Source organism: Lepisosteus platostomus, chromosome 10, assembly GCF_059453375.1.
Source record: "Lepisosteus platostomus isolate fLepPlt1 chromosome 10, fLepPlt1.hap1, whole genome shotgun sequence".
Classification (NCBI taxonomy): domain Eukaryota; kingdom Metazoa; phylum Chordata; class Actinopteri; order Semionotiformes; family Lepisosteidae; genus Lepisosteus; species Lepisosteus platostomus.
Window position 1 is genome coordinate 5,015,270 of NC_142620.1, and position 20,118 is coordinate 5,035,387.

At 39.3% G+C, this 20,118-nt stretch overlaps 1 protein-coding gene across 4 annotated transcripts in view; it reads right to left on the minus strand.

Annotated features, from left to right (window-relative positions):
* npas3 (neuronal PAS domain protein 3) overlaps positions 1-20,118 on the minus strand; it is a 279,243-nt gene that overhangs the window by 179,423 nt on the left and 79,702 nt on the right. For all 4 annotated transcript variants that reach the window (XM_088647618.1, XM_088647621.1, XM_088647619.1 and 1 more), the window contains one exon: positions 2,774-3,018. In XM_088647618.1, coding sequence (XP_088503744.1) covers positions 2,774-3,018 — 245 coding nt within the window. The remainder of the gene's footprint in view (positions 1-2,773; positions 3,019-20,118) is intronic.

Consider the following 20,118-nt stretch of genomic DNA (forward strand, 5'->3'; position numbering starts at 1 on the left):
TAACCATGAAAAAATTGTATACTGTACCTGAATATTTACACTCGGCTTGCAACATGTGAGGGGGCCACCTGAAATAATTTCAAGTCTTCAGACGAGGGGAAATGTGAGGTTTTTCTTAAAAGTGTCCTTAATATGGTAGCAGGAATCTTGGTTCAGTTTTTTAAAAATTGCAAAAGAAATTAGCGTTACATAGCGATTAGCAGAAAAAAACAAGCAGACGCCACCAGAGGCTAACAGAGAGCACCACAGAAATGCAGTCTGCCTGGTGGTATTCTTGTCCAGTGAATTAAAACCAACCTTTTTAAGGTTTGCCACTATTCCTGGACCACACCGTTTTGTTTTTAACACAATGTGGCATTTTTAGCGCTGCAGTTCTTTTCTGCAAGCATGAATAATAAAAGCGCAGGTGGTACAGTGGGTCAGGATCTATGTGCCAACAGAAAACAAGTGAAAGGTCATGCTTGTTTGTGCAGTGTCCTTCAACAGATGTGAAACGGCTGTGACAGAGATGAGCAAATTTCCCTGAAAAGCTCTGAAAATCATTTGATGGGTCAATTACATTAAAGGTCAAAAGACACAGACAAAACCTGCTTGTGAGATGAAGTTATGATAATAAATCAACATCGGAGATGCAGAGGTCAAATACTTTTACTTATTATTATTAATGCTATTAATATCAGAGTTATTATCAGACAAGCTAATGCTTAAATTATTTGTCATTTCTCAAAAGCATGCTCCTTTAAGCTCGCGCTTAAGTGTTTTGTATTCGTGTGTGGAGGAGAATTTAATATATCTGGGAACTTGCGGAGTCATAATTTTAGTATAAATGCCAGCTCTCTAAGTTCTGTTTTCTAAAATGAAACAAGAATGGGAATTTTGTACTGAATCTTTAAATAAAGATCACGGCTGAAGCAAAAGCCTTGGAATTTTCATCCATCCCCACATCGAGATTTCCCTAAAGGTTACAATCATCAGTTATTAAGTAGAAATGCCTTGCCAGAAGTCTGCACAATCATTTCTTCAGCAAATCTCATATAATAACATATTCATAGCAACACTGACACGGGTGATCACAGAAAGGCCCCAGTAAATTGACTGAAAGACAGGACTGCTGAATGAGCAGTGCTCCACAGTTTCTGAAACAATATTACCGCCCCTGTTTCAACTTTCTTAAAGTTTGGACACCAACAATCGCAACAATGAAATTCAGTTTCAGTGCACGTTTGTCACATTGGCATGCAGTGTCTAGCTTTAAGGCAGCCCAGTTGAGAGACAGCTCTTAAAAATTAGAAGCTAACCAAAGGTGATTTCTTTGTTCCTCAAAAAATAAGGTGAAAAGCACTAGTAGTAGCACTAGCAACCCAAGGGTGACAGCAACTTGAAGTCCATGTCTCCACACTTCCAGAAGTATGCCCACAGCTGTTTTGAATTACCGGCATGTAAAGTAGGCAGACAAGTCAGAGATCACATTAGTTATAGCGCCGCAGAACAACACCGAAATCAATAACTCCCACCAAAACAAAGTACTAGTAAAATCTTTGAGGTTGTAATTAAATGTAAAGTGATGCCATCAATAGGATGTCAGATCACAGCAGTGCTACCCTTGTCCTGTGGCTGTACTGTACAATTATCCTTGTTGTACAAGGAAACCACCTACAGTACAACACAAAGCGTTCTCTATACACAGCACAAACTGAAACAAATAGTGCTCTACACTGTGCAGCCGAAGGACGGGCTTTATTTACAGAGCATCTTTGGGATTTTGTTTTATTTCAGATAGTACACGTTTACCATGGCTTGACAGATCTGCATATATAAAAGGAGAACCTACAGAGAGAAAAAGTATCCTGTCCACTTTTCTCCGATCAAAATCATGCCTTCCTTCAAAACGAGACAATGCAACGATGCCATCTGTTGTGCACAGAGCAGAACAAACTGCAGACTGAAGAGGTTGTAAAGATATTCATAGATTTCTATTAAATTCTTCACCCACTCTTACCTCTAGTACAGCATCACATAAATGATGTAGTTGGCATTATTAGTTTATATATAACAAGCTACTATTTTGACAATGGAATCTGTGAATCTAGTCCATTCTGATCTAGTTCGGCAAGAGAACTCTTGTCATGTTCTAGTTTACTTCCCGAGTGAAAAACCGTGGTAAATAGATCTAGTTAAATGTAAGGAATTTGTTAAAAATATGTTGACTGAATACCAAAAATAATTATCTACACAAATCTATTTTACTGTGTGGCGTATTAATATTATGTGTTTTACAAAATACAGATCTCTTGTACTGTGCAGCTAACTAACACTAATGTCGAAACATGAACCAGAACAACAGACATATGGATGCATTATTTCTGAGAAAATATGTTCTTGACAGAGACAATATCCGCACTCAGAAAGAAAAACCCACAAATACCCCAGATGGACCAAAGAGTGAAAAAGACGCAACCAACATTGACCTTGGGGTGCTATGCACAACTGCACGTTTCTGTCTTCCTCTATAGCACGAAACCCGTTTGCCCGATGCTTTCCTTAATTACTGTATACTCAGCAGCGGCAGGTACAGCGATTTGGCCGTTTCCTTCAGATTGTATTGCGAGCGTAGTTTGCGGCAATAGCCAGTGTAAGCTGTCTGAAAATACAGAGACGGGCCTATTAACGGTAAAAGCTTCGAATGACTGCGGAATCAGCTGAACGTTTCAGCCAAGGCCTCCTCGACTCCTGTGTCACTGCGCGCGGGACAGCCCGCCGGCGGGGCCCATACCTTTCACAGACGTGTTGGGAGGGGGCCCCTCTATCCTCAGGTTCCAGGGCGGGTCTCCCTGATTGGCAAAGTCCCTCATTTTCAGGTAGCTGATGGTGAGGCGGATGATGGAGGCCTTGTCCAGCTGGCTGGTGATGGCGCCGGGCAGCGGCAGGAGCTTCGCGAGCTCGTAGAACTCGAAGTTCTCCTTCCCCCGGCGGGAGCGGGCCGCGTCCCGGGACTTCTCCTTCCGCAGGGCCTGCAGCCTGAAAACACAGCACAGCGGGGCGTCACCGCAGGGCCCTCGAACCCGAGCCTGGCGCTCCACCGCTGCCCCGACTGGGGCCAACAGCCCCCAAGAGGTCTAGTCCTCTGCCCAGACATCCCTGCGAACCTACCACGGCGTGCACTCTCAGGTTACAATAGAACACACACTTCCATGCAACATGCGACTCCAACAAAACAAGGACGTTTGTTAGCATGGCATAGGCTATGTTAAGTTGATGCAAAGTTCCTAACATCAGCTTAACACACAAACACGTTATTATTGGTGAGAAAGGCATTCCACACGGACAGTGACAGGGCCAGACAAGCATTCACTACCTCTTTTCTAGCGCTACACTTTGAATCAGCAGATTGTTATGTCAATGCAGAATATTCGACAAGTCATGCGTGCGGTATAAGTACACACATCCCAGGGCCGGAAACGTTCTGACTAATCGCATGCAAGGAAACAAAATTGATTGTTTATAAAGATGAAAGTCTGGAGCGTAGCCCCGATTCCCTGCTGCATGTTATTCAGCATCAAACAACAGCTGTAGCACGTTCCAAGCAAAATGCAACTGGGCCCTATATCATTTCCATCATCTCTAGCCATATTGTATTAAGTTAGCAATAAATCACACTGGAAGCTTTGAGTTCCCTAATGGCTAACACTTACATTAATTTTTTAGCATCGCAAATGCAAAATCAGTTAGAAGGGATCTGAAAGATGGGGGCAGCAAGAATTCTAAAGTAGATGAAATATGACCAGTGCCAGGGACAAGCATATACAGTTCATTTTCAGAATTTTGTAAACCCAAAATTGACACGCTTAAATGGTGTACAAAAAAGCTACAAAGGAATGCACAAATTGTATGTGGCAGTCGAGCTTTTTAAACAAACATGCTTTTTCCAGGCAGTCTAGCTTTATTATTTTTTTCTGTTGTGCATGCAGCCACTGTCTCCCTCTTTGCACACTGTACCCTGACAGCCATAAGTTCACCTGAACGATTTACTGTATGAATTTGCAATGTTGGCAATTTGCAAATAAAACTACAAGCCTACTGCTGGGACTTTCACACACCACCAAAGAACTTTACTGCTTTGCTAATGCAATACTCATAGTTGTCATAATCAATTTATGTTAGCTTTTGTAAGCATCAAGAGTATAATAGGATAATTTCACTACCAAATATAGATGCACATTTTGCCCTTACATCTAAGTGGCAGATTGCTACTGTAGATCATCTCAGCAGCTGCACATCAGTAAAAATGCACTATTTGATGGTCTGCTGCTCAGACAATATATAAAGCTAGTTGTAATGGTTGTTTGGAGGCAAACAGCAACACAGCAGCAAAATTTCATTTGTTCCACAAACTTGGAAAGCATTATGTTTAGCTGCCAAATATTTCTTGATGTGCTAGGGTTCTGTGACCTTCATACTCAAGTCATATTTATCACTTTCTACAGGAAGCAAATACGTTTTCTTTACATGAAATCATACCGAATTTGGTCGGGCTCTTAAATTACTTTTTAAGCACCTATCAAGATAAGGGATGAAAGTATCATGTATCGAGACGTTTCTCTGCTCCCAGGCCAGCCTACAGTCATTTTGCTCTCACTGCTGCTCTAGCAATGCAACTTAGAAATGTGCCTCTTCCCCTCTGCTATTCTGAGTACAATGGATACAAAGTTCTTTCACTCTCAAACCTAACACAGCAGCAAAGTCCCTTTTACTAAATAAGCTTTTTCAACCAAATAGTATAAGCGCATGTACAGTAAATAGCATACTGTATATTTAAATTATACATACATTCAAAGGAACCATTCATATTTTAGTTTGTATTTATTTTGTTATATATATATACAGTACTGTACATATTATGGAAAATCAATAATAAACGAATAAAACCGACCAAAATGGAAACCAAAAAGCATACCACCCTTAACTTCTCTATTTAAAAACATAAATGTTGGAGAACTCAAGAGATGACTGTCATTTTTTTTAAATAACTGGTTTTAATTTGCCAGTGTTATTAGGTACCGTACACTGACAATACAAACTGCAGCACAGGTGGCTAATTTGTGAAACACTATTTCAACATTAGCATGCCTCAATTTATTAAAAGGTTACTAAGGTGATGCCAAAATCGGGTGGCTAAATGAAAAACCAATGTCCCTGTCTGCAAATTATTAGCTAGCACCAATAATGGACATTTACCTTGGAGCAGCTTAACTTATTTCACACCCTTAATTTCTATTTACCAAATCAGCTAATCATTCCACAATTGAACTTCTGAGAACAAAAAAATATCAATTAAAGTGGTTGAAACTTCGGCAAATTATCATTTAGGAATGCAGTAATTGCTTTCATCAGGCCAGAAAAGCCCGCCAGAACAGAAATGTCACTTTAGATTAGTGTTCGCTCTCCTGAAGCAATGGATGACACCGCTGATATAAGACTAAATGCCAAGACCAATCAATTGCTTTTGTGGCTCTGCTCTGAGCTGCAGTAAAAGAGGCCATTTTCTAGGATCTACTCTTCATTATAGTAAATGCTATCTCCTTGGTAACATAATTCCATTTCTCATAAATTCTGCCAGGGTGCATTGTCCTAACAATGAATGTTTGTGAGAAAAAAAATGCTGTCAGTTTAACACAATGAATTAAGTGTGAACTCTTGGCTGCAAAGAGAAAGTCAAGTGTATTTAAATGTGCAACACAATCCGTGCCATATATGTCTCAGAACATGTTTCCTAAGGTTAGGACAATTTAATATATTTTTTTAAAAACAGGGCTATGATTTTTAAATCCAGTCTTGTAAAGCAAAGTTAGTCAGTGAAGGGTCATGATACCCTACAGCTGGGAAAATACGGCCTTACAGAGCTTTTTTTAACTGAAACATATGTCAAAATGCCAGCGCTGATCCTGATAATGATGTCATGCAATTGAAGTCATTTTAGAAAGCTACCTTGCTTTTCTTGTGTATATGATTGCAACTCGTCACTGCTACTTCGTTTATTTAGGGATTCAAAAAGTGATTAACCCTCTGTCCATGACTGTGAGCAGCTTCCCTTGTTATTTCTTCAAGAGAGTTACTTCCCCAAAGCCAGTACACAGACTGTGCTTCTGTGTTAGGGAGTAAAGTGTGAGAGGTCAGATGAGGTCCAACACTCCAGTGTACGTGCACCCCACTTTCTAAATAAGAAAGAACTGAGTCATCTGCCCTTTGTAATTCAGATTTAAACACTCAGAAACCTGCAGACATTCTTAGATTACCAAACATCGACTGAACAGAAAAAAGACTTTACCAAGAAATCCAGCTACTGCATACAGTATACAGTATACAACCATCTTAGGAAATAACTAAATAAGAATTTAATGCTTTCTGCTTGTTTATTAGAACATGTGCTGTTTGCAAATTAATCAGGATATCACAATGCCAGGATGTTTTTGTTGTGAAGATCTTAGCAGAAATATTTTCACTAGTATTTGTCCCCGTGGATATGATGTCCAATTGCAGAAACACAACAGATTCTCAAGTACCACATGTGCATCCAATAGATACTACATAATCAATTCCACTGAGGTGGTGATGGGCAGGCTTTGGACATGGTTTCTGTTATTAGGCTAATGTACATTTAATATTTAAGATAAATTGGCATTTCTTTATGAAACCTTCCAGAAGAGGACATGGGAGACATGAAATTAAAAAGCTAACAAAACTAGAGACTAGGAGTTTACCAGTGTGTTGATACCTATGGCTGTTAGAGTTGTGGAAACATTTATTTTACCATTACATGCTGAACCGTACTAGACCTCAATGTCAACCACATGCTGCAAGCACATACTGTAGTTCTGTACTTTTAATTGTGTTTTTGATTTTCTTCATTTAAACTTATCAGGTGTTAAACAATTAGTAGAAATTAAATCGATCATCAATTAATTTACTTTAGAAGTACTTAAGAAGTTGTTTTATGTTAAAACCATTAAAGATTAAGCTTTTCGCTTAATCGACATATATAGTTTTCCCCTGAAACATTTTCAGTGTTAAGTAAATGACAAAAACCAAAAAAATCACAAAATTAAAGAATGAACATTCCCCAGATTTAGATTCATATCCTTGAAAAATTTACATTTTGTAATAACTTATCCAGAGAACAACAATTTAAGCACTTTGTAGAAAGATAAAATCATTAGGGATTATACACCACAAAATACTTTTTCAAAAATAGTTTTTCAAAGAAAATTTTTAAATGAAGATCCTCTGTCACATCACATTCTGTCAACATGTGGTCACACTCCTGACTGATTTCTCTGAAGCTTCTGTAAAAGAAAACATTCAGGCTGAAGCAGAGAAAGAAAGCTGACTACAAACAACTATTGTCCTTTAAAAAAAACTCAAGATACAAATAAATCCATTAGAGAAAGGCAACCTTGTAGATCTTTCTACAACAGCCACAGCAACACTGAAGGTATTATATATGTTTTTTTAAACCAAAGAAAAAAAGTATAAGTGTATAAGGTGCATTTCAGAAGTAACAAAAAACTGGTCTTCAGAATGAGCCTATCTAGCTTATCCTTTGATTTGCATACACTGAAGAGACACATGCACTTTCACTGCACAGTCGATACCCTGATGGAATTTCTTGTGCATTTCATGAAGGCACACAAATTGGATTAGGAAAGTATTTAAAATAATATTTTATAATATCTTAATCACAGTTAATCAGACACATGGGAGTCTTGTGAATTCTCACAAACACTGCAAAATCTAATATTTTGCAAACAAAATTATATTTAAAAACAAATGACCAAAAAACTATGAACACCTCATTGCTTTGCAGTGAAGCTCTAAAGCTGAATGCTGCCTTCCAAGCATTACTTTAACTGAATATCATCTTATGAAGCCTTTTGGATTGTTCTTTTCTGAACACTGCATTTCTAGCATATACGCCTAACTCTTTCAAGATGATCTTTAGAGTTTCTTTGATGTTCATCCATCATTGGAAATTTACTTCAGTTCCTCCGTGTGTCTTAGCAGTCTTCTATGGCTAATTTGTCAGATGAGCCACAAATAAAATGTATTGACATGTTTTGTGCACGTGCTTTGTGTTCTGCACAAGAAAAAAAAAGATTGAACAATTTGGTGTTTCAGCTTGAAATGTCTACCAATTTAAAATAAATATCTTCATTTTTGTTGTTTTCCATTACTTATAGCAATTTGTTTGTTTTGTAAGAAAGGTAGACTTGTTAAGACTGGGATTTATACTTTATATCTTATACAGCACGATATTAGAACAAACAGCTTAGCATTGAAAATCAAGATCATCTCGAAGGCCTCTACCGCTTACTGAGAATTAGATGAATGATACATTATGGCTGTCATGTTTCTTCAGCTGAATCAATTTAGGATTCAAGCATTACGTCTTGTTAGAAAGCAAAGGGATCTGATGTTTTTTTCAATCCCCTTTAAGTTTTTTCTCTCCTTTAACTCCACTTGTCTTGAAGATAATTCTCAAGCAATTCGTTTCAAAATTTGATTTGAAGCCCAACTAACCTTTTTTCAGTCCATGCAAATTCATTTCTTTATGAAATTAACAGTGGGCAATCAATGAGCCACAGTCATTTAATTCAACCTGGCACATTTATTTCTGAAGCTTACATCTCTGAAATTGCTTCTACCTTTTTTTGGAATAGGATAGCATCACACTCATATTATGGGATAATCTTAAGAGAAACTATTAGACATACAAGTCCATGATTTTATGTGCAGAAACAACAATATTCTGTTCTGGAAATTGGGTATAATTCTGCTCTTCATCTCCTAAGCAGAGGACATAATCCAACAATGCTCCTTGAGAAGCATGAAAACGTAAGGAGAGGGGAAAAGAAAATGGCTTCTAAGCATAGCACAAAGCATCAACACAGGTCCTAAAAAGGTAAAATCACCTCTTAACGACTACCCTCATGAGTACTTTATGGGTATTCAAAGTTTAGGCAAACATTATTTAGACAATCTTTCAAACCTTCACTCTTCGATCTTTTACTCTTTACTAAAATGTAACTTTTAACATTCACTGCTACATACAATTCGCAGTTTGTATTGCCTCCATTTCAATGTGCTTTAAACAGAGTCGTGACTTCATAAAGCAGTTCTATTTTTTGTGTTACTGCTTTTATGAGGAGCTGGAAACGAGTCAAATTGTTCCGGTCTCCAGCTGAGTCCAAGACATTTCCCAAAATACCAGGTAAGAATCCAAACCCTTTGTCGTTTCCCAGTGGAGTCGAGTCTCTCCCAGCACCAGTCATGGTGATCTCCAATCTGAGAGAGTCTGGTGAATGATCCAGTAGCTAATCTATTTCTTACTATTTTAATGTTAAGTGCCTTATTCTTACTTGATGTTCAGATCACATTCAAATGACAGTGAAGGAGCAAAAAATATCCTGTTACGTCTGTATTATCCCCAGTGCTGGACTGTTGTCTGTTTATCACTACAGTAAGTAAGAAACTGATGGCAGGTGAGTCTGCATCTTTGCCATGTTGAAATTAACACATATATCAGCTGTGCTGGTGCAGCCACATATTAATAAATCACCTTCACAGGCCATACTGAAAAGGATGCAATACACTCGGCACTCACTCAATGATATGAAAAACAAATGGAAATGAGAATTTCTGCATTGGATCAGGTAAAAAGCTTTTTGGATGCACATATACAAAACAATGCCTTCCCTGGCTACCCCAACTATCCCAAAACTATGGAAGACAAATTCAATTGGTTGAGGTTGAAGACTGGCAAAGCAGTGTGGGATAATATTCTCGGAATGTACTGTATACAAACCCCCGAACATCAATTTATTCAGTTCACAATCTGTCTCAGCACTTGCATAACACCTCACTAGAGTCACTGCATGGAACAGCCAATCATCCTTTTTGTAACTCATGTTCAGGGAGACCCCTAATAATGCCCACAGTACGCCACTATCCAGATGGATCGAGTTTTTTGGAACCAGCTTTGTTTCTGCCTATAATCGGTGATGCTTTCTGCTGGATCCCACTATTTCCTTTGAACAATGGTCCCAGGATCCCTTGACTTACATTGGGACAAAAAGCCAACTGCAGGTTGCTCCTGCAACTACTGGCTAACGCTTGCTCACTTCACACTGACTCACTGAACAGCACAGGCTGCAGCGTTCTGGACCTGACCTGTCGCCCTGCTGGAACTGTCCCCACCCAGAAACCAGGGAGCAAATCTGACACTTCACAGGTTTCTCAAGGGCTGTGCTGTGAAATTGAAGTAAAAAATTGAATTCATACTGACATAATGCATTTCCATTTCCTTTTTTCCTTATCTGTCGTTGTCATCAATCGGGTAGGAAGGGTTAAGAATGAGATGGGTTGGGCAATCAGGCAGAGGAATGGGGATCAGGCTTGGATTGGACTGCGGCTCCATCAGCATTCATTATAGACTTCATTCAAAAAGAAACACATACTGTACAAGCACAACTAGGTGAAAACCTGGGACTGGGTGCCTCCAACGGTGCTGATACTTGAGCTTTATCAAAGGCTGCAACTGCCTGCGCCCAGGCCATTTTAAAACATGTCAAAGTCTGAGTCCAAATGATCTAAAAGTTCCTAAGTGGAGTTAAAGTAAAGAAAAAAGTGACTGAGGTGAGTCACCAAGACTTTCACTTGCATTCAAGTGACGTATGCTTTTTACTCACCTCAAAGCAAATTAACTGCTAGATAATGAGGTTCCAACACGGAGAAATATAAAAACACACACTTCACTTCTCGAGGATGTTCTTGGCAATTTGCCGTGCAGAAGAGGTCAATGGTGGGTAGACAAAGGGCCATTTCTAGAGCATGTTGTGAGTTTCTCGTCCAACCCGAACAAGGAAAGCATGAAGTGAGAAATGAGTAACACTTCTGAAGAAGCAGCAAGGCTCCTGCAAGGGGTCACGCCACGAGGCTGTGTTCACGCCCTGCCTCTGCAGCTGGAGGCCGGTACAGAGGTTCTGGAGTAAGCTTCAGCAGCCTGCAGGCTGACCTGGGGAGATCAGACATCAAGCACATCAGCTGAACGGCAGCACCGCAGCGATGGGTTGGGCCACCCAAGGAAAACCTCTCCCCCACCGACTGGGCGCTGGATCATACAGAGAAGATGCTTGTCAGCACACAAGGTCACAGCACAGCATGGGGGTAGAATAACTGATCTCATCGCAGCAAAGAAAAACAAAAAAAAAGAGAGAAATCTGTACTAACAGTGTGTGGGCTACAGGTCCAAACGAGCTTTGATGGCAAGACGGCTGACTGGTGATCTACTCTGCCCATTTCATACTGTACTGTCCAACAAAGGTAATGCATGAATTCCCAGGCTGAATAATAACTGTTCTCCAGCATGCCAGAAATCATGAGAAAATACCATATACTTTATTGCTCAGATACTTCTTGAAGAACATCGTCTTACAGATCTTTCTTGCCCTGCATGCAGTGTGTGCGTCTGACTTTTTAGAATGCCTGACTGCCCCTAAAAAGAGATTTTTAAACTTAAGCTCCAGTATTTGCACTGCCTTGGGTAAGCTAATATCACTACCTAATTATTAATGTTCTAATTACACCCTCAACAAACTCAGCTCTGGTAGTTATAATCACTTGGTTGCTTTGTTCTCAGAACTACTTCTGGCACTGTACTGTATCTTTCTGCACAGCTGAAATTTTCAGGATTTTTAATGAGATTTATTAAAAGAATCACTTCCTTTACACTTTAGCTGTAACAAATCTGGATTTAGAGGATATGTATAAATATAGCAAACTATCATGCAAGAGATGACCTCAGTGGATCCTCAGGTAACTGTTTACCCAGAGCTACAGACGAGCAGCAGCTACTGAAAATCTCTTTCCTAAAGCACTGGCACATGAGTGCTCTAAGGGGATTCTTCCCCTATTACTCTCCTGTAATTGTTCCCTATTACTCTCACCGAAATTGCCCATACCAAGCTAAAGGTAAAAAAAATACTGAAAGCAGATCTCAAAAAGCGGTACCCACTACATGTGGAGCAACATGTTTACGGACAGGAAGGTGGCAGGGAAGTTGTCGAAATTCAGGAGATTTTCTGTACTGAGATTTCCATGCCTTTCAGGCAGGTGTCACATGAGTTAGTTAACTCCTCTCAGGAAACATTACTTAAGAATGCAAAAAATAAAACACATCTTCATGCATGCTACAAAAACCACAGTGACCTTGAGACTTACAGAGGCGACATATCTGGGTATTCTAGAGTACAGATCGTGCCGAGTACAGAGTTTAAAAAGACAAGGAAACAACTGCTTTGGCAAGAGGCTAGAAGAAAGCAAGTCTCTCTACCTGTAGCCCAGTCTTCAAATCTCACCCCTAGCAGCTGCCTGCAAGTCGAAGTGTGTCCGTAGTGAAACTGCTATTTTGTACCAATGATGCTTTACATTTTTAAATGTAATTTCGCTTCCATCAGATAAACCCAGATATTTAGTGGCAAAATGTTAGAAAAATGCAAGTGCAGAGTGTTTTGCAGTGCCAATTCTCTTTGACACTAAGACAAATTCTACCAATTCACATGGTGTTCAGGCATTTCACTGAAGGTATTTCATGTTCCTTCAATAAAATGCTTGGAATTCAAGCTTGAAACACCTAGTGCAAGGGCAAATACAGGTAGCAACCAAAATGGAGTCCTCAAGGAACCACAGGGTAACGTAATTAGAAAACAGTTGGTCCTGATTCTGGTGTCTTTTCGATTTATTTTAATACCTGCTGCTGGGCTGGTGGTGGAAGAAGCAGGTTTTGTCTAGACATCGTCACTTTATGCAGCTTGTTATCTAAAGGCTGCCAAACAATGGCTTTTTGAGCCACCTGCATTCTTTAATGGCTCAGATTCCTTGAGCACAGCTCTATATACACTAATGCTAATTTCTAATGCACACTGACACACTGTAATTATAAAGCCAAGTGCTGAAACAGTTGTCATGAAAGCTGCTTCACTCTGATAAGTGATTGGAGTGGGTTTGGATTCACATGATATGGTAGGATTTTAATGAGGCCTTCAATACTGTCATAGACTTTTCCTGTATTGCAACGAAGCAGTTGGATGGAGCAGTTGTGTGCTCTGGCACTGCTTGGTAACGATGTGAATAGCCCCATTTAGATGACTGGAAAGACATCACGCTAAAATGATGTCACTGTGCTGCAGCAGAGTGATGCTAATGTTGCAGTGGCTCCATTCCATAATCTCCTTTCGGCATGTAATTAAGAGGCCTGTTCCGGAGTGACGGCAGCAGCTCAGCTCGAAGGATCATCACTTTGCAGCAAATCCAGTTAACTGTGAATAAACTGATTCACTGCAATACAGGTAAGCAATGGGATTAGAGGGCAGACATGGTGCCTGAAACTCAAACCTGAATACTGAAAACGCAACATAAACTTCCCATATTGGATCGGGTTATCTGATTTTTTCCTGGCCTTTTTAATACAGGAAATAAATCATCCAATCGTTCAATCATTCAATGCAGTGCATTTTTTTAGGGGAGGGGGGATGGCATGTACTGTAATTCCAAATGGAGTTTTTCTTCTTCGTTAGGACATTTAGAAAAGCAACATCTTCCCGAGTTCCTCTCCGCAAATGCCAAGGCGCACGCAACACGGAAATTCACCGCACGTGGCACGACGGGCCCTTTATGACAGTGTGCTGGTAGAAAGATTCTATATTCAACTAGCCTCCGAAAAAAAGCATGATTATGTAAATTGTAATTAATAATTAATACAACTGCTTTACAGTGCAGGGAAAAACCTGCAGAAGATGAATGTAATAGAAAGAGCTTTGTTTCCTCTGACTGATTTCGAGATAACGCTACGGTAGTCGGGTTATTCCACGGGACTCTATTTTATTTCAATGGAAATGAAATGTTCGGTATCTCTCTCCCTGGGGATTGAGCACAGTGGCTTCTCTTAACCGTCCACTGCTGCGGCTGGCCCCACTATCTTCCCATCTGACTCCTGTACTTAGCCAAGGCCAATTTGCTTTTCCTCCAGTCCTGCTAAAGATGATTTAACTGGGAATTTGACTGGCTGTCTCTCTCTGTCCCTTGTCAATGTCTTTATTCACTGGGGTTCAATTCCTAGGTCTCCTCTCTGAAATAAAATCTATACTTGTGAAAAGGTTATTTATAGGGCAACACTATTCTTCTAATACTGCATCTACCGAAATTATACAAAAGCATTTTCAGAAATATCAGAGAAATCCAGCATGCCTGACACAGAAGCACAGCTGGGTATGTTCCCGGCTGGTAGACTCCAGCAACTGAGAAATCAAATCCGTGATTGTTTCTGTACAGTGACAGACAACCCACGACTCTTTAACTTCTTCAGCTTTTGACACTGCGTTTCAAATAAAAATAAACTCTACCAAAACATGAAAGTTGTGTGATTATTTATGTGAAAGATCAAGACAACTCCATCAGAGCTGTGAATGCTCACTGTACACAGTGGAGTTACTACACCAATGCGCCAGCAGAAAGCTGCTTCATACGCATGATGTCTGTAAAAACACAAATGTAGCTGATTAATGAACTGAAGATTAAAAGCCTACTATTGACAATAGATATCCAAAATGAAATGCAATGAACACTGACCACAATCATCTGCTTCACTGCCCCATACAGTACATGCAATGTCAAAAATGTACTAAGCTTGGCCAAAAATTTAATTCAGGGGCCCATTCCAATTAACACATACTGTAAGCAAGGTCCTCCTAACCATATTTCAAATGCAAAATATCCCAATGTAAAGTAGGAAATACAGTACTTCATATTTACATTTCAAATGCTCGCATTTTTACTATTAAGGGATAACAGAACAGCATCCCAGTACGCATTAGCCCTGAAGCAACTCTAAACAACAACTGGCTTCACTGTAAGCAATATGAAAAATCCCCTTAAATCGGGGTTTACCAAGGATTGTAGATTCATGCTGTATGACAGAGGGCAGAAGAAATCCAATCTGATATACCTGAGAGCATATTAGAATGCACAATATTCAGAGCACACGTAAGATTGAACCCCTTTCAATTATTAGCCAGACATTGATAATATAAACAAAGCACGGAGCTAGCATGGTGTCAGAAGCTCTGTTCTTACACTGTCATTTTACTGCAGTTAATTCCAGGGAAGTACATCTTCCAAAATAAAGGGGAATGTTATGACAGTCAGGTGAGGCAGCAAGACTCTGTTGTTTTCATTTATATATATACATGCACAACTTCCTAAACCCAGCAGAAAGGATAAATAGGGCAACATGGGCCCCAACACAACATTTTAAAGAAATAAAGTTTGAATTAACTTCCTACAAAAAAAGAACAACTAAATAAATCCCCAATTCAAAAAGGTTTATCAAAACATGAAGGCATAACCACCTTATTAACAGGACGACGTGCTTATGGAAATAAAAGTCTAGCAGCATTACCTTAAAAACAACACACAAAATCACATCTTATTTTATTTTTTCAGGCCGTAAGATGAAGGAGCAAAGGGTATGTATCCACTAGAGCACACATGAAATTGTCTATTTTGTGGTCCTATACCTCCATACCGCCACCATGTTCCATTTAAACCTCCTGCACATTTCCCACCCCCACCCTTTCTGTCTCTCAGTCACACATAAGTGCTTTTTCACTATGCGTGTAGAGGCAATACTTCGCATAGCGTTGTAAAAGAAAATCAAAACCCTCAAAGCGCTCTGAAGTGCCAGGCTTGGGAAATTTAAGTTCCTCGCTAAAGATTCAAGATTAAATCCTTCAACCAACCTGAAACAGTTGGCCAGGTAGCATTAACAGATAAGGGCTGTCATAAAAGGCAGTCAAGGTGCTGTTATTTCTACCAGCACCTCATCCTCTGACAGTTTCCCCAACGTTCCTCTGACAGTATAATCAGTCAATTCAATCAGAGAAATTCTATAGTACAATGGTAATTTTCTTTTACTTTTTCTTTTCACTGTCAGATCAAGACACCTGCTGCAGGCACTGATGTGGAACGGCTCAATATTAGCTCTGAAATTAGTAGCAGTCCCCAGTTAAATACTTGGCACATTCAGTGTGGGATAGATACTGTTAATGGTACATAAGCCCATCACCAGGGAACTGCACAATTACCTGAGTGAGGCTCTATCCAAATCATTCAGACAGCTCGCTGCCACAGACTCTGAGGCTGGTCCAAATGAAAGAAAGAAAGAAAACAGCCACAGTGTCCTTTTCAAAAAAGTTTACTTGGGAAAAATCAACAGAGCTGACAAGACGGCTGAGCTCAACATGCCTGCGTGAAATTCTGACATGTCAAATCTCTTTAATGAAAACAAATTAAGAAAAAAAACAAGTAACCCGGTCCTCAATGTTTCTGTCTTTGTAACTCTACTTAAAAAAACATTAAAGGGAAAATTGTTTTTGGAGAAGAAAAGAAAACTACCCACCCGAAGGCTAATACTAGCTCATAATGTTTTCTCCTACAAGCTTTACAACTGTAATGGGCAAGAGAGTTGGTTTTTTGAAGGCTCCTTAAATCTAGAATTTATAACACTTCTCTTACTGTCAACAATGAATGTCTGCTCAGTTGTCATGGCTCTAGAATGAAAACCTTTTCCTTTAAACATACTGTACTACCGGGTTTTGTTAGCTATAGGCTCACATTCCAGTGAGGGAGAGGGAGAACACAGTGGGGAGAACAGTCAGACACAGGATTAAAGTTTTTTTTTCCACTACAGAAAATATTAATTAAATAGAACGTTAAAATAATTATAGAGAGTTATGACTCACAAATTTAAAGGCTCACAAATTCCAATGCCTCTACTGAACGGTGAACAAAGTGCCATTACCACACAGAGTGAGCCTATATTTCTTAGCTGCTACAGTATCACAGTATCCCTACCTTTACAGCACAGCCAACCGAAGTACAGGAGTTTACTTACAAAGTATTGCACTTCTGCAAGCAGCATGGTATTTGCAAGGCCTGGGAAGTTACAAGCCCTGCTTGAGGCTATCTTGAGATTTAATACATTGACGATGTCCCCAGCAGGGTGCTGTAAGCTGTGCTGTACTGTTGTCCCTTTTCTTTTGGGTGTTGAAGTATACAGAACTATTCCCCCACAGCAAGCATTTTAAAAAGAGGAGTTCAATTCCCAGCAATACATTCTAATGATTTCCTTCCACCTCAGCGAAAAACCAAACATATTTAACTACTAAATGCGCACGCAGTACAAAGAGTTACTTAATTCCTGCTGAAAGGACATGCATTGAGAATTTTAAAACGCTTGCGTACCAAAGCCAACCTCTCACAAATTAAGGGTCTTTCATACTTTTCTGTGACGATTTCCTTTAGAATAGGTTATGTAACCGACGCCAAGAGCTTACGAGCAAAGGAAAAAGAAACCAAACACTAATGACAGCTCGACAAAATATGCAGGAACAGAATACGTCTCCATCCACCGAGAGCAGATTTATTCCTCCAAAAACAAACAGTGTGTCAGCCCAAGCCTTGAGGAAATGAGAACTACAAACTGAGGAATGGTTAGGGATTGTCAATGTTGTCTCAAAGTAACATCGTTTGGAGGGTTATGGGTAGGGGGATATGGATGACAGGAATTTTATGTGCTCTTCTCACAGGCTAATGACCAGCAAGGTCCTTTAACCTGAGCAGAGCACACAGGTATGCCAGTGATCCAGTGTACCTCTCAACCTCCATCGGCTTGCTTGGCTGGCTCAACTCTGCAGGCAGACTCGCCTGTGAGAGTCAAGCAGTAATGATCAAAGGCAGCTACAATAGACTCCTCACAGGGTCGTCGATGGACAACCTGTACAAGATTTATGCCTTAAATAATAAATGAACTAAACACCTTGAGGTAATTGGCTGTGCGAAATCTTCACACTATGCCAGATAGCTTGTTTGTACAAAGCAAAATAAGCTTAAATAATTAATGAACAATGCAGTGGTTTTCAAGTTGCCTTGATTCGTACACACTTGGGTTCACTTGTTGTTGAGTTGATAATCACTGTTAAAAAATGCGATCGGTCTTTTAGAGAACAGCAACAAAAAAAAACAGATTTACAAAGCGCCTTCCCTCACGGCGGCTGTGACTTTGCTACCTGTTCATGAAGTTGTGCGAAACACACTGTGTATTAAAGAAATCATTCTGTGAACAGCTGTCCTGTCTAGCCTAGTGCTGTTCTTTACACAGATGAGGTCTTGCTCTATAGAGAGACAGGTCCACACAATTGCAAGCACCCATTTTGCGATCTAATTTGAACATGGTCATGGTAGATTTATAGTAAAACAAGAACACAATCATTCCAGGGAGGCTACAGCACAGACAAAAAACTTTCTAGAATAAAATTTTACTCGTAACCATTTTTCCATTAATTATTTCTAGTTCCACAGACTATTATTTACCGCAACAACTGCTTATCAAACACGAGTGGCTATAAAATAATTTGAGAGAGGACCTTCTAGAAAGGCTGCAACCAAGTGTTGGTTTGTAAACAAGACAAAAATTGGATCTTAATAAGAAAACACAGTTTAAAAAGCCATTTATGATATACTGCTCAGTCAGTTGTAATTCGTTATTAATCACTTTTAGGATTTAAATAAATATTTCTCCTTTCTCATGTTGAGGGACAAGGAGAAAAGATTTCTTATTAGTCATTTTTATTTAATCTCTATTCTGACTGTTGCACTACATAGATATATCTTTGCATCTTCATCTAAAGAAGGTCTTTAATGAGCTTCTAACAAGAAGTTCTAATCTGAAATGGCTTGTATAATTATGCAATTGTTTTTAAAGTCTATCATGACCAATTAACAAAGCAACAGATTACTGTGCTATCCTACAGATGAGGACACAATATGAACATGAATTTGTCAGTTATTCTTAGTGCAATTGGCAGCTATGAATTTCACGTCTGGATCTGGAGAATCAACTGCAGCGATAAACAACACACAAAAGATCTTATCAACATGACTATTTTCACAGTGACCTCTGCAGCCTCAGTGGAGTCACCAGGCTGACTTGTATGCCAACTGTGAATCTAGCAAAGCAGAATACGGTTTAATATTTAATGTGATTGTGACAAAATGCCAAATAAATGTTCATACTGATTGCTATAATAAAATAGCTGGGTATATTACTATAATATAATTGTTAGTAAATTTTAAAAGCCTTTATGTTCACCACGGTTTTTCGCCTTTTACCCAAAATCTCTAAAAAAGTTTGATCAGATCTTACTAAATTACAGGGGACTATACACTGATCTTTGACCACGTCTGAGAAAGTATTTGGTAACAGCTGCAAATATTATCACATTATGTTAAATTTCTAAATATCGTAAAAAATCCCAGCCGCAGATGAAAAAGTTACAGCACAGAAATTATTTTTAATTAAACCTTACGGTTCTATTTCTCCTAACAGCAACCACATCTGCATATTGACCTCTAAATGTGATGTTTATGAAGCAGTGAAAGCTGGGTATAAGACAGAAAGTTTCCACAGAAAATCCGATCACTGCACTCCATGCTAACACTTAACCAAGGCAGAACAATTATAGACTGAAAAGTAACGGAGATATCTCTGATAAGCGAGTATAACTGCTGTTGTCAAGAGTCACCCAAAAAATATTTCTACTTATTCTGCACATTAAATCATGAATATAAAAAAGCAAGCAAAGGCAATTTTTCTATCACAAAAGCGAATTCTGTGCACCCAGTGTTGGGCACAACAATAAAGGCATGTGTGATAGATTAGCTAGCCTTGCCCAAGACTGCCCCTGCAGTTTGAGAATGTGTTTATCCAAGGACGAGTTCTTTCACCTTCCCCATCTGTCCTGTGAAATTTGTAATGTGTAAGACAGGTGGCCTGTTGGATATTTAAAGCCCAGTGGGTGCAAATATGATTAAGAACTCACATTAGCTATTGTGGTAAATATGAACTCTATATTTAGTGAAACAAAGAACAAATTTAACTAACTGCATAAATAAGCCAAAGACAGACTCTGATGGATATTGAAAAATGGCCTGCTGTAATTTGATGGTTTT